The sequence below is a fragment of the Rissa tridactyla genome, chromosome 3 (genome assembly GCF_028500815.1).
Source record: "Rissa tridactyla isolate bRisTri1 chromosome 3, bRisTri1.patW.cur.20221130, whole genome shotgun sequence".
Taxonomy (NCBI): Eukaryota; Metazoa; Chordata; class Aves; order Charadriiformes; family Laridae; genus Rissa; species Rissa tridactyla.
Window position 1 is genome coordinate 30,971,250 of NC_071468.1, and position 15,113 is coordinate 30,986,362.

Below are 15,113 nucleotides of genomic sequence, written 5' to 3' on the forward strand. Positions count from 1 at the left end.
TCTCTTCCCTCCTCCTGTCAGTTTTCTAGAGTGCTCAGTTTCCTCTCTGAAATTTTGTAGGCTTCTGTTGCAAGGGCACTTTGAGAGTAACTTCATGTATGTGTTGTTTCACAGTAGAATCTAATGTACAAAGGCAGGCAGGACAGTCTCTGCCAGTCTGTTAATCTCTTCTGAGGAATTTATGTGGACTTTCTCCTCATTTATCTCCTCTTCAGTCCTCACAGTCTTGCGCCTTATCCAGGACACTGCCTACTGGGTGAATCTAGATAAGTGCTAAGCTTTTGTTTCGTATTGGGGTTTTTTTGAGCGCCCCAATTCTGTTAGACAGGCTGCCACTAGGAAACTCTGGTGTGCTTTGTTGTAGTTACTTGGCTTGTATCTTCATTCACTGAATCTGAGAACCTGAGGCTTACTTCTTCAGGTGCGTTTTGGGCCTATGCATTGAGCGGTTGTTTAAGGAGAGCATACAACCTTTTAGAAACCTGGGCGAGATGCGAAGATGCAAAAGGAGGTGGGCAGAGGCAATGGTGTATTTGCTGTTTGTGTGCTCCAGCTACCACTTTCCCCTGGAGGGGTGCCTCTGCAAACTGCCAGGTAGTGATCTCGAGATGGTCTCTTCCATCTGTCAGTGGCTAACTGTTTTAACGGTTAATGAGGGGGGATAAGAACATGATCTTCTGGTTCCCATGTTGTTGGGGGACTGTCTTTGCAGATCTCGGTGACCGCTGTCCACTCTTGGTTTATTATCAATATTTTTCCCAGCAATTTGCATGAAGACAGTGTATGTCTTATTTTATTGTATGTTTAAATTTTGTGTAGTGTTAATCAAACCAATATGACATAAATGTGATACAACTGCTTTGATTCATGGACTGGTAACTAATTACCCTCTATTAACCTGGTACTTGTGCAAACAAAACAGATTTTCATGCCAAGCTGGGCTGACGGGACTCAAGGTGCTCTTTGTCACAGTTTGTGCCCATGATTTTCTGTATTCCTCTTTATGAGATGAGCTATAATTGAATCCTAAACCACATTTAATCATGTTTTTTTTTAAATGCCTCTCTTGCCACTTTTGTGGCTAAAACCAAAGCAGTTCAATGACCATGTGCTTTTTCCCTTCCTGTTCTGCCTCATTTCTTTTTCTGGCATCTTAGCAGTGCAGTAGCGGCCTATGGACTCTTCCAACTCATTTAATTTCCATGATCTGATGTTCACTTATGATGCTATGGCTTGAGGCAACAGTATCTGGGATTTCTAGATAGTCTTCTGTCCTCGAGATTGCTTAGTTTCTGATCTAGACAAGATCAAATGGATTCACCATGGATTGCCAGAAGCTTTGTTTGCATCCTCATCCACTCATCTACATACACTTAGTTCTGTTCAAATACGTACTTTTCTTTTTGTTAACTTCTTCAGGTTCTAATTTAAAAAAAAAAAATCCCTTCACGTGCACGTTTAGTATATGAAGGACATCTATTAATGGAACGGTAAGTTCCTTATCATTGAGTAGAGCAATTCATACACTTAAAATGAAATGTGTGCTCAGATGGCCTCCTGGCTTGGAACAGTAGAGTGGAAAGACAAACTCCTGTAGTGAGGTATGTTTGCAGACTGTTGGCAGGTGTGCTCTGTCTCCTGTCATGGCTCAGTAATGTTCGATAAAGTTCAAAATATAAAAGCTGCCAAACCAAATCTTCATTTCTGTAGAACTGGTATCGTTGTCAGCTGCTTTGCATGTTTCGGAGTTGAGAGCTTGGCGCCTGGAGCAGGTGCTCTCTGAGAGACCCTGACCACACAAGCACACGTCTGGGAGGTGGTGGGTGCTGGGTGCTCCTCCTGTGCTGCCCATTTTGCACTCCTGTCTTCTGTTCAAGGTGTTCCTAGGCATTTGTCATGCGAGTCATGGTTTCAAGCCTGACTACTTGCAGATGGGCAGAGATCTGCCATTTATTCTTTCATTCACTTCAGTGTGTCAATATCGCTTTCTTTTCCTCTCGCTTCCCCGCTTCCTGCAGACCAAGGTGTTTCTGCCATGAAGCTTAACTTTGTTCATGGCCTTGTCTAAAAAGTGGAACTGAAATGGTGTTGAGTTCTCTGGGAACAAAACTGTCTCTTTTTAGCCCATTCTCCAGGTTTTTCATCTCTTATGTATGTCCCAAATGTGGAATTAATTGGCTTTGCAAGTGGTCACTAATCTTCTTTGTGATGCTAGTTAGTGGAATTGACACTTTATCAAGACAAATACCATTATCATAATAAGAAATCTAAACATACACATTTTTGAAAATGTTGTAGAACTGTTATATGCCATAACTCTTCTGTCCAGCTTCTTAAGGAGCCCAAGGAAGCACAAGAAATGCCAGTAGTTTTCAGTAACTGGGGAGAGCAGTTGGGCAGCTGCATTTTATTTAGATGAGGGAATTTACTGATTTTTTGACTGTCTGATAATAAATAGCATGTGAACAGTTCTGCCAGATTTGGTGTGACTGCTCGTGTGCATGAATATCCCCACGTGGTTTACTGCTTTCCTCAGTTTAAGGTCCAGAACTACATCTTTGTGGGTATATTCTTTCGTAGACCGACAGAAAAGCACAAGACGCTTTGACCCTGTAATTGGAGAGCCTGCTAAAGCATTAAAGCCCAACTTCCAAAACCTTCCTTGAGCTTTTTCCCCTTGATAAATTCAAAGCACATCTTTTACTTAAGAGAAAGTGGAAGGGAAAAAAGAAAGGCAGGTTCTGACTTTCTCCACAGGGGCAAGTCTCCAGTGTTTTTGCTCTTCCTTTATTTTGTTGCTTGTCTATAGATTACCCACAAGTAGGTAATCTACAGATTACCTCAAAGCTTAAAATTTTGAGGTGATTTTTGATTGGGAGTAACATCACACATATTTGCATTCTGTGACTTGGTGACCATAAGCTTTAGGGCAGCATTTTACGTAGCCAATATTCACGGTAAACATGATCACACTTTATTTATTTTCCCCTCCTCCCAGAAAATATGTATTTTTCTTTTTTTATTCAAATGTTTGCCATTGATTCTGGAGTGCAAGAAGGCTTGCAGTTCATGAAATGGGCACAAGCACAGTCTGTACTGCTTACCTTCAAAATTTAATCAGATTGACAGAGAAGGTTGCTGTGTTGCATGGCTTTTTTTTAATATTTTTTTTTTTTAAATGAAATCTAGGTTTCATCTGCACAGAAAATTCTCCTGGAATAAGCTGAAGTGGCAGTTAATGTACCAGTATAACTGCTTATCTGGTTGTCTTTATTTCAGTACAGCATTGCTCTTCTTCTGATAGTTTGTGTTTCTTTGGGTAGCTTCCATCCTGCAATGAAAATGAGCTGAACCATTTTGTAGTTACTGTAGTGGTAGGGCCATGTCCTTAGTCTTGAAGAGCTTATAGGCTGCAAATGTGTTAACTAGTATGTCCAGTGTTTGATCTTTCCTCTCTGCATCTTTCTTAGTGCTCAGACACATGATTAAGATACCATTTGGGAACTAGTCTGCTTTAATTGCTTATGGTGTATGCAGAGTAACGTTCAATTGCATATGGTGTATGCAGACTAATATGATTTTTCTTTTTTTTTTTTTTTAGCCTAACCCTCTTTTATTGCAGGTTAAGCTGTGCTTGCAGACAGTTACTGCAACTTAGCTGCCTGATAATAAACTGTTTAAACCACTGTAATTTCATCATGTGTCTGGATCATCAGACACAAGGCATTTAAGCACCACCTAAAAGGAATCGTCATTTAAAAGCATCACGTAAGCTCAATATAATTCAAACAAGTACAATCTGGGTGTATGAAGAGGAGATGTGGATGCTTTTAAGAAGAAGCATCTGCTTTATAAATACGAGCTATGAAAGGCTTCCAAATGTCCCCTCTGTTCGTCAAATGTGAATGTGATCTTCTCCTAGGAAGCCATCTGGAGTAGGCATGCTACAGTCGCTGCCTCGCTCGGTGCCATTGTCCTATCTGTGCCTCAGAGTGACTTGTCTCGCTACTGCACACTCAGTATTAGTGATTGTTTCATTGGTTTGTTGGAATGTCAAGTTTGTTGCCAAGCTTTGGTGCATCATAAAAATATTTTGTCTCCAATGTGCTGTTTTTTGGGGTTTTTTTATGATTTTTTTTTTTCCTGCCTTCCCCATAGAAATATTGTGAAAGGAATGAGGAGTCTGCGAGAAATTCTACGGACTGTGGAAACAAAAGCTACTCAGACCTTAAAAATGGTAAGGGGAATGAGTGGGAGATGGGAAGGTGGGGTAATCTGCTGTGCAGGAATTCTGTTTATTTAACCAGTGCAGTAGGACAAAAATGTATTTGTCCTCACTTGATGGATTGCTTTTTTATTTTTTTTTATTTTTTTTTAAAAACTTTTTGAAGTGATGCATCAAGTGATGCACTACCTGCACAATTAAAACCTCCGAGACTTCAGACCTGGGCATGTGGGTTATTTTTGGTGGGTTTTTTTAGTGCATTTTCTAGTCCTGGTAGAAATAGGGATGTATTTAGTTTGACAGTGCTGTCCTCAGGTGTTAATGTCTTGTTTTCTTTCTCGCTTTTCAGGTGTGCATGCACACCTTTTTGCATTTGCATGTAGAAGCATTAAGGACTTCTGGCTCTTGCAACAAGCAGTGGTTTTTTAGACTCAAGTGCTTCAGTGTTCTTCCTGTGAAACTCCCTTCAATACAGTACAGTACAGAGTGATATTAATTTTTTACTTTTGTTGGTGGTGTTGGCATGCTGCATCCTGTTATCTTGAGTGCCTCTGGTAAAGAAATCGTGGAGAAAGTTACTTACGTGCCTGTTTAACTTCCTAGACTTTTAACTGGTTCTTCCCTGTCTCCCGTTTAAGAGATCTTGTCCTGAAGTTACTCAGGAGGTGACAAGGTCAACAGCATGAAAAATAACAGTCTTGAGAGTGTGAATTAAAACTTTGCAGCCCTAAAAGCACTGACATCGATATGACTAAACTGGCTTTGTGCTTGGTTCAGATTTGTGTGTTGTATACTTCCAGGGAAGTTCGGCATGGGAGGTGGGCATGGATTTGCATGGCGTTTTGGAGATGCCAGGTTCTGACGGAGGGACTGACTGTGTCTCTAGCTCCACGTGCAAATGCAGAGATAAAATGAAAGTGCGAGCGGAAGGGGTATCCTGACTGCTTTTTTGCCTAGGTTCCTCACATCTGTGTATTTTGGAACTTCTGTTCTGGAAATGAATCTTGTCGTTGCCTTAGGATCACCTTATATGCCTAATTGAGAATACGGATGTATGAGGAAGTTTGTGCAGGGAATTAGAAGAGGTGACAAATAATTGTCATGCTCAAATGATTGCATCCTTTTCCAGATTGAGATCAGGGTTCAGGGGATTTTTCTTCCTTGCCTGTTTTATCATTTTGCTGAAATGAGTCTAACCATCTGCCGTTCCTATACCATGACAGAATGTGGCACTCAAATGCTCCTGTCCCTGGAGCAACTGGGGTGAGCTGTACAACATCCATGGGGGTTTCATCCCTCAGGGAAATCTGAAGGTGTTCATCCAATAGTTTTTCCTGGGATTTCCACTTTACCGGAAGTTGCATTTTCATTTTCTTACTTATTTTTAAAGAGCTGTCAAGAGGGCAAAGGGAGGAATGTGCTTAATTAAACAAGTTTTTCAAGCATGAAAGTGAAACACGTGATTTTTTTTTTTCCTAATTTGTGGGATCACAGTGTTCTTCAAGCATAATGATGCTTTTTTTAGCCAAAGGCAGTAATAACATAAATCAGTGCCTTGGCCTGTTCTGGTTTGTTTGGTCTTATTCAAAATAAGAATGAGGCTAATTTACACAGCTACTGTACTGTATGTTAAAATCAAAGACACTAAAAGTATTTCCTGCTTGCCTTTTGAAAGGCTTATCACAAACTGTACTCCTACTTCTGTATGAACCAGTAGAGATCTTTTTGTTGCTGGCATATTATTTTTCCCTCCCCTCTAAGACTGTAGGAAAAAATATAGGAGAGTTGGCTCCTCAGGGTAAAACTGACTAAATTACACACTGAGATGATAAAATGATACTGGCTAATGTCGCAGGGCCCTAGGCCATTTTGCTTGTGGTTACTTGCTATAAAAAGCATAGAAAAACCTAGTTAGAAACAGAAGGCTTTCTGTAACTTGTCAGTAGGAGCGCGTGGAAGATCTTGGGGTTTCCAGGGAGTTCCATGTGACAATATTTCCTTGAGGCACCACCACACATTCAGATCACTTTGCCATTTGCCAGGTACATCTATGAAACCTCCCTTTCTGGTGTTCAAGGAACAGCACACACTGCTGTGGTTGCACGTTAGACTACTTCAATTAATTCACGTGCACCGAGGTGGATGAAAATAAAGAACCTTACATCAAAACAAGTTATTTTTCTGAACTTGATAATAGTAACTTTAACCTCAGTATAATTTATTTGGTCCTATAGATGTCATACCTTAAGTGGAGTAACGCTTCAGTTTATCAATCATATCTATCGTGGTATTTAAAAGAAAATGACTCTCAGTGGCTTCGTAACGGATCTCAAAGTGTTAATTGCATGTAAAATTTATATGCAGTAGTCAGAGAAGTTCCAAAATACTATTTACAAGTATTTCGACAGACGGGATGAAGTCTCAGGCTACTGCTGTTCTGTGCAGTGTTTACTTAGAGCTTAGAGTGCTCTGCTGCTTAGAGTTCACAGAAGATACCACCCGTTTTGATGTCTCTGTGCTTGTTTGCGTGTTCATCTATTTACAATGCAAAAATTTAGAGATTTGTTGGGTGGGGGACAAGGAGAAATGCCAAAGATAGTTTTTCAAAGTCAAGTTAACTTGCGCCCTTTTAGGTCCTGCTTGCCAGCTATGCTTATGAACTGAGAAAGCATTTATTCAAGGATCCTTGGCCACTCGCTGGTCAAAAAAGTGCATGTGGTTGCTGTCTCAATGTAAAGTTCTTAACTGTCTTCTCTACCCCATCCATTATTGCAACAAAGAGAGAGAAGCAGTACCGAGATGAAGCTATAAAAGGCTGGAGGAAGAGCAATACTAACAGATAAAGGGTTGATCTTTTAAACCTAATACAAAAGTAGCCTCTGGGCTGAGACTTGCATACAAAATTCTGAGGCTGAGAATGCAGTGGAGTGCCATCATACTCTAGTATAGTTACATTTGTGAGCTTGTCTCAGTGGTTCGTGTGGCAATTGGTTGTCTTCATTCATCAAAGCATCCCTTTCTGTCAGGCCTTTTTGATACTTTTTTTCCTACAGCATTGCACCAAGACCACGTAAATGCAGAAGGCTGGCCTTTTCAGAGAGGGGAAGGAACTGCCACTGCTGTAGACTTTTAGCAGCTGTTTTAGGTACTCTAGCTTTCTGAAGAATGGTACTGTCATGTTGTTGGTCCATCTCCTTCTTAAAGTGGAACATGGGGAGGGGTGAATCTTTTGTGCAGGAGAAGGCTTCACTGATGTGTCTCTTTCCGTACTGTTCACTCCTCTCTAGACTGCAGCCAAGCAGCTAGCCCAAGTACTTCTCCATTCCCTCAGTGAAGACTGTTACTGGAGCCCTTTATCTGATCCGCTTCCTGAGTTCATGAACAAGGAAGATCAGTCTTATGTTAGCAATCTTCTTTGTCGGAGGCCTGAGCTGTACACAGAAGAGAAGTAAGTGTTCTTTTTTATTTCACTTTATTGGCAGGAGGAAGGAGAGTGAACACTCTTTGGTGCTGCTAATTATGTCACTGATTCATGTAGTAGTTTTGTGTGTTCTTGTTTTTAACTTCCTATCAAAAGGCCTGCTGGAAAAATAAAGCATTAAACCTTGAGTGTTTAATTTTTTTTTTTCCCCCCAGGAAGGAAGAAAATCAACCAAATAGCTATCTTTGCTATGAAAGGGAAATAGTCTATTTATGGTTCAGTATAGCTCATCTAGGATATATTGCAGAGCTTTTAATTATGAGAACCTGCAAAAGAAGGTATTGCCTAGCAAATGAATTATGCATGAGGTGTTTCAAGTTACTGCTCCTCTTGTGAAATGAGAAAGAGGCTGACAGGATAATTCTTGACCTTCCTCAGAAAAATGTGTTCTGTCTTTCAGTGCATACTGCCCTCAAGACAACGTAGAAGAGGCTCTTCTTCTCCTCTTAATCAGTGAATCCATGGTAAGCCAAAAATGAGTTTGTAATACTAATAGCACAAAGGAATATCTAGCGTGTCTACGTCAAGTATTCTGGTTGGTTTTGTTTACAGAATCTTCCCTAGATAAACAGAAGCAAAGATTCAGCTGTTGAACAGGAAATACTATTTATTCCTTTGCTAGTAAGACCACTTTTATTAAATGGAATGTCAGTGAAGGGTTTTGGGAATTGTCAAGAAGAGGAAGTGACTGCAGTCGCCATAGCTGCATGCAGGTTCTGACATTCAGATACATTGTTCGTAGACTGATGTTTCCACTCAAAACATCTGTGGGGATTTATGGATCAAGAATGAGAGGAAGGGAGCCCTACCTAAATCCAGGCATGGTGGTGGTACCCGCTGTTTGCAGGTACATTTGCGGGATACAATATTCTGCTTACATTCCTTACTCTGCAGGGATAATATTTTAGCTGTTTCAGTCTTGAGTGATCTTTGGCAGTTTCTGATGCTGATGATACAGGGAGTTTTGTCACATGTAGAAACATCCATAATGAACTAGTAAAATAATTGCATTTCTTCTACTTATAACATCAGTTGCTTTAAAAGAATCCCTTTAAGAGGAAGGGGAAAAGGTAGAGAAAAACCACTCCATGGAGAACTGCACAGTAACATGTGATCCTTTTCACGTTCTGAGAAGATGCAAACATACAGAAAGTGTGTAAGGAATGTTTTCTGAAAACGTGTACGGAAAGTTACTTTGCTTTAAATACTGGGTGGTCACTTGTAGCTCAAAGCGAGGTTTGAAAACCTTGGAGCATCAATGACCCTCTTAGAAACTTCTAAACAGCTTTCAGACAAGTTGAAAAGAGATACTGTGGAAACTTTGTTTTGTGTTGTTTTTTGCTTCCTTCAGTTTGTCTGGTTCTTCTGGCTCAAATCCTTCCCCTTTCCTGCTAAGTTCTTCAGAACATGGCAATTTAATATTGTTTGCTTTTAAAATTTGGGGGAAAATTGAAGAGGCGGAACCACCCCAAAATATTAAATTGACTTAAAAATCACGTACATCTGAGTGTTACTATAGTTGGTGCTTTTTAGTGGTTTCTAGGTGAAGCTTCTACGGTATATCTACTTTGTATTTTCAAGGGCTTTTCTGCAGTTAGAAGGGCTTTTTGTAATTGGAAGTGGAGACCTCAGGAGTGAGGGCTTGTAGAACACCACATGCACTTCTATTAAAATCAGAAGAACTCCTGTCAGCGTGGCTTGTCAGGGCTGATTCAAGTGGGACGAGGATCACGGGTTTGGATCAGCAACAGTACTGGCTGCTCCAGCCTTTTCTGGGTCTGGTCTTGCAGTCAGAAAGGACTTGTGGGATCTTGAACTCTATAATCTTGTTCTGCTGAGGTGGAGGAAAGTTGTCCCTGTTTTATACAATGGTGCGTAAAATGGCAAAGTGGTCCTGTAACTAAGTTATGGATAAAGCAGTGTGAAAATGCAACTGATAGGAACTGGGCTGCTGTGCTGACTTCAAGGCTAAATAAATAAGCTTGTGTTTGCTAAGTGCTGTCTTCTATATATAGGAATGTTCTAGAGGTAGATGTGAGGCATTTTGATCTGCTGCATATAAAGTACTCAATCAAAGATCCCGTAGCAGAGCACTGCAGGAACCATAACTGTCTTTCCATTTTTTGGGAAATGGAACATCCGAGCTTTCCTCTTGCATTAGCAATAGGCTTGCCACGAGTTTGTTGTTTTAACAAAAATACAGGACAAGTCTATAGAAATATAGCTGTATCTCGAGATACGCTTAGGAACTACAGGAATGTGATTCCTAAGTGGAGGAACAGAGGGAGCAATCTGATTCTTACACGTTTGCAATTCATAAATGTTTTCCTGTAGTTTTACTGTTATGGTACTAAGAAGGGGAAGGTTTGTTTAATTTATGGCATGAGACATCTTTTTCCATGACAGTTTTGTTGTAGGCTAGTGAGTTTTCTCATGTACAGGTTTGTTGTTTGTTTGAAGTTTTTTGTTTTGTTTTTTGAATCTTGCTGAAGCTCATGGAAAATGAGTTAACGAGAAGCAGACTTCCGGTTGAGGTCTCTGTAATGATATAATGTTAACAACTGAATAAAACATATTTTCCTTCCTGGAGAGAGTGTTAGTGGCAAGCGATAATGGTATGTTTCTGTAGGCCAGTCGGCATCGTAGTTGGTGTTCCTGGATTTTTGGCTGGATTAGGCGTTCTTTCAGTATTTACAATTTTGAACCCCTTAAAATGAAACAGAAGTCTACAATTATGTTGGCTTACTGGGAGCTCTCCAGGCTCTCTGACACTTTGATTGCTTTGCCAGAGCAAAATTCACCAGAAAGGTACTTTTCCTGTCTGATTTTTAAGGAGACAAAAGAGCGCCCGTGCCATTATAACTCTCTTGCAGGACTGTAAAGCCAAACAGCTGCTCTACAGCCATTTCTGACTCTTGCCACTTCAAAAGGAGCTCAAGGGGGACAAAACTGGGGAGAGGAGGGGCAGAAGAATTATCAGCACGTGGAGGGGAGACAGAGCAAAGATGTACTGGGGAGCAGCGTAAATCATTGGAGAACCTCAAAGTAAATATGTGATAAATTTCATTATTAGGAGACATGGTAGCTCTTTCAGGAAATATACATCTGGAACACCTTTTTTTTCCCCTCTGAGCCATACAGGGAGGGAGTAGATCAGTGCTAGGTAGTTTGCTGCTGAAATTCACTCTGTTTTTCTGTTTGTCTTCCCTTCCTAAGGTGAAGCTAACATCTACTTCACCAGGATCTGTGCAACTCCACAGAAGATGTTACAGGTGTTAAAAGAACTGTTCCCATAAGGGGAAAAGGAAGAAAAGAAATTGCCTTTAAGATGTTGTGAGCCAGATCCTGCATTCCAGCATGCGTCTGGCTCTTAGTCATGCTGGGTTCTGGCTTGTGATGCTGCCCCAGCTTTTGTTTTATCCCTTTATCTTGCATTGGAAGGGAGCCACTTTGCATGTTCTGGTGGGATGAAACGAGAATATCTTCTAACAGGGCAATTAAAGGTTGCTTTAGTATTTCACTCACTCTGAGCCCAAGTTTTTCAGAAGGCCAAATAACACGGTAGCCCCTTCTATAGCTTCGAACATGCTTCTTTGAGTATACTAACACTTACAGTGAAAGCTTGGGGCTTCTCTCTTCATGGCAGCCTCTTGAGTTGCCTCCTGTATTCTTTCTGTCCTGTTGAAAATGGAAACCTATTTTCATAGGCTAAGGCATCTCAGTAAACAATGAAAAGCATCTGGGTTGTTGAGTTTGGCAAGTGCTTCTCCTCTGTGCCAGCTGTTATTTAGTCACGGTGGTTGGCTGTAGAGTTCTCATAAAGGAATCTAGTGAAACAAATCAGGCAGCCTGAAGATTACCACAGTCAGGGCGGTCTTTAGGGGGGGTTGTGGCCTGCTGGCTAAATTCTCATTCCTTATGCACAGCCCGAGCTATGGTATGGATGGGCTGCGTTTCTGAGAGGAGGAAAATGCTCTCCTTCAGACCAAGGAGAAGGCCAGCTGGTGACAGCCTTTACAAGCTCAGGCTGTGGTAGAATGATGTGTTCCTATCACATGTTGGAAAAAATGGACTGGCCTATTTTTAAACCACTAGTCCTCTTTCTTATTGCATTTAACCCATCAAAACCAGTGTGCTGTGTTTGTGGGGAGAACCAAGTGCATATGGTGACTTGCTGTGGTGTGGTTTCTCTGCATCGTGCTACCAGTGGGAATGGCACTGCTTCTGCCATCAGGGACTCTGGTGCTTTGTGCTGTGGGGCGTAGGCAAAGGAGGTTTGGCAGGACTAACCCTTAGCCACAGTTTTGTTTATTTTAATAACCATTCTCAGGAATATCCTGAGTTGACTGCACTGCCCCTTAAAGTCAGCCAGAAGTTCCTCAGAGCCAGGAATGGAACACTTTCTATTACTTTGTGTTTACTTTTGAGGTTTAAAAAAAGAGAAAAAGTTCTTTGTTTGCACTTAGAAACTTTGCCTTCTTGAATCTGAGATCCAACATACAGTCTAAAATCCCTTTATTCATCCCTTGGCAATTCTGGCTCTTACAATTGAAGATTCTGGGTGGTGCGGTCCACCAAACATACCAGGTAACACGGATTATTTTTTCTGGCTCCATGTTCACTTCCCTCATACTGAAAATGAAGCTCCTTGTATCCAAAACTAATAAATTCTGTGCCTGTGTAACAAAGATTAGAAATGTCATCCCCATCTTATCTCCGATTTGAATCCCTAAAGGCGATTTGACCTTGGAGAGCCTGAGAGCACAGAACAGATGGTGAGGGGGGAAGTAAGATACTGGGACTTGTCCTGTTCTTTTTACTGGTGAGAGCAAGCTCATGGCTGTGAGCATGCCTTTAACAGAATAAGATTAAACCCATGTATTTTTAAGCACAGAAATAATTAAAACCTGTTAACTCTACAGTTCCTAGCTTTATAAAATAATGCTGTCCAACAAATGGGTTGGCGAAGGAGAACAATCTCGTTGCTTTTGTAGGATTTTCTTTTTTTTGAGCGACACCATGCCCAGTGATGATATAACAGCTGGATGACCATCATGAGTATTTTCCTGAGGGCTATTGGACCACGGCAGCTGAAAGGGACAACTGGGGACAGGACTGCCTGCTCTGTTGGCTCTTGCCAAATCGCAGTTGTGCACTTACAATAGCAAGCCCAACTGTCTCTTTAACTGGTCCACAAGACAAAGCTATATGTTTGGGACCTGCAAAGGCAGATTGCAGGATGGGAAATACACCACCTCTGTTAAGTGCTTCTTGACTAAGTAGTTCTAATGTGAGGTGCTGGAGACAGGATAGAGAGCTTTTTTTCTTCTGCTTTGCAGTGTGGAGTCTTGTTTCCGAACTTACAAAGAGGATGCAAATTCTTGGAACATAGCTTTCTAAATATAGATTACTTATAGTAAATATGTGACTTGTTACCCAGGACAGCATCCATAAAGAAACTTCAGTACTTTCTTGCTCTCTTTCTTTTGTGTAGGGTTGTTGGGCTGGCTGGGGGATATGTCTGGCTTTCAATGATGTTTCCAGAATTAGTTCTGCTGCAGCACAAGACATTAAAGTATGTCTGGTGAGAGATAATGTTATATCTATATGGACATACTTGATAACCAATAATAATGGGCTATTTTGCTGAGACATCTGAATGGGGTACCAGTAACTTGTGATCTATTGCCTACCAGAAATTGCCACACAGTTCACAAGGCAGTACGTTTTCATTCACTGTGCTTCTGGTCTGAAACGGAGCAAGCTGTGGTCTAAGAGCAGTTTTGGGAGTGGCTGGAGTAGAGTGTTTCCTCCCTGTTACAGCTGTTTCCCATTTTCACGGCAGCTTTGCAGTCAACCCTGAATATTTTTGTTGTATATGTTAGTGAGGGGAACCTTCAAGTGCTGTGTAGAGATCATCAGTAACTTAGGTGAAAAGTCAGTAGCCTCTTCCATGTGAATGGGTCCTTGCCGTTGCGAAGAATTCATTCATTTTGTTGGCAGTACAGGCGAAACAGCCAGAATGGAGATCCAAAGGACATGGGCTAAATATTTCCCAGCTTTTAGCAGCAGAGGCATCAATTGCATGATTTCAAAGGCTTGTCAATCTTACACACATAGCATTTGTTTTTCTCTCTTAATGCTAGTATTGAATCACACCAATTACATTATTACAGTACACTGTGTAAAACATGCTGCCGTTCTGTATAGATGGGTTGCAGTGGATCTGGCAATTATGTCTATTATGAAAAGACACAAGTTGAACATTAGAATGCCCAGGAATTAGGGGGCAGGCAGCAGGCACTCATTAAAGATTTTAATTGCTTTCTTTTTCTTCTTTGGAAAAAAAAAAGGCAGGGGGAGCCGTGTTTCAAAGTCAGCAATTAAAGGATACTTCATAGCTAATTGCTGTGAGAAGGGGCTGCTATGTGAAATACGCACTATTGTAATTCATATGATTGTGTGATGGTTTATTAAGAAGCACATCTTTGTACTGTGGTAAAATTTTATTTTCTGCAGCGTAACCGTGTGTGTAATAACTGCTGAAGTGATGGCTGTTTGGATTTGCTGTGGCTCTCTTCCTTTCTACATATAATAAACATGCCATGAATAAACTGTAATTATCAGGGTCGTTGGTGTACAGCACATCCTCCGTGTATAGGTGGCTTATTGAGTTTGCAGGTAAGTATATTGTATATGTGGATAGGAAGGCACAAGCTGTCTGTAGCTCAGCAGGGTTGTTAGTTAAATTGCAGATCCCCAGAAAGAGAGATCTCCTCCCTGCTATCAGAGCCAGCAAGGGTCTGAAAGTCCCATCCTGTTATATTGCTGTGGTTTGGAGCTGGACCTAAAAAGCGCTGCTGAACCCCCAGCTGATTCTGTGCCCCGGTCAGGGTGAACACCTGAGTTGGGCTTCGAGGATGATACAGAGACATCAGCATGGCTGAGCACTGGATCGACTTGGGGGTACCAGCCTGTGCTGGAGCCTTTTGGATGTGTGTGGCCTGCAGGTGGGCTGTGTCCCTGGGCTGTGGAAAGGGAGGGATGAAGGTGCTCGCTATCCTGTGTGCTGCTCGGTCTGGGCTGACTACAGGATGTGTCTTATCTCCCAAAATAGGATTGGTGTCATGTCTCAGCCACCTACGTGCACAGCTAATTGTGTCTAATGCATCTCTGGGTTGTTCCATTACCTAGGAGTACCTCAAATTAAGGGGCATTGACTGTATATTTTTGCTCTGTATAGTGCAAGTTGCACCAACTCCCAATGGCGAAACTCGTGTTGGTAGCATTAGTGACCTTCTCCATCCCACGCAACAGCCCTGAACAGAGGTTCTCTTCTTTTAATAATGTGACTCACCATCTCTCTCCATCTCACTTGTGTGCTGTGAGGCATGTCTGTGTGACAAT

General features: G+C 41.4%; 1 protein-coding gene across 3 annotated transcripts in view; it reads left to right on the forward strand.

Moving 5' to 3' along the window:
• The window catches only part of TTC7A (tetratricopeptide repeat domain 7A), a 181,146-nt gene that overhangs the window by 26,929 nt on the left and 139,104 nt on the right, over positions 1-15,113 (forward strand). For all 3 annotated transcript variants that reach the window (XM_054195000.1, XM_054195001.1, XM_054195003.1), the window contains exons 6-8: positions 4,159-4,237; positions 7,513-7,673; positions 8,107-8,170. In XM_054195000.1, coding sequence (XP_054050975.1) covers positions 4,159-4,237; positions 7,513-7,673; positions 8,107-8,170 — 304 coding nt within the window. The remainder of the gene's footprint in view (positions 1-4,158; positions 4,238-7,512; positions 7,674-8,106; positions 8,171-15,113) is intronic.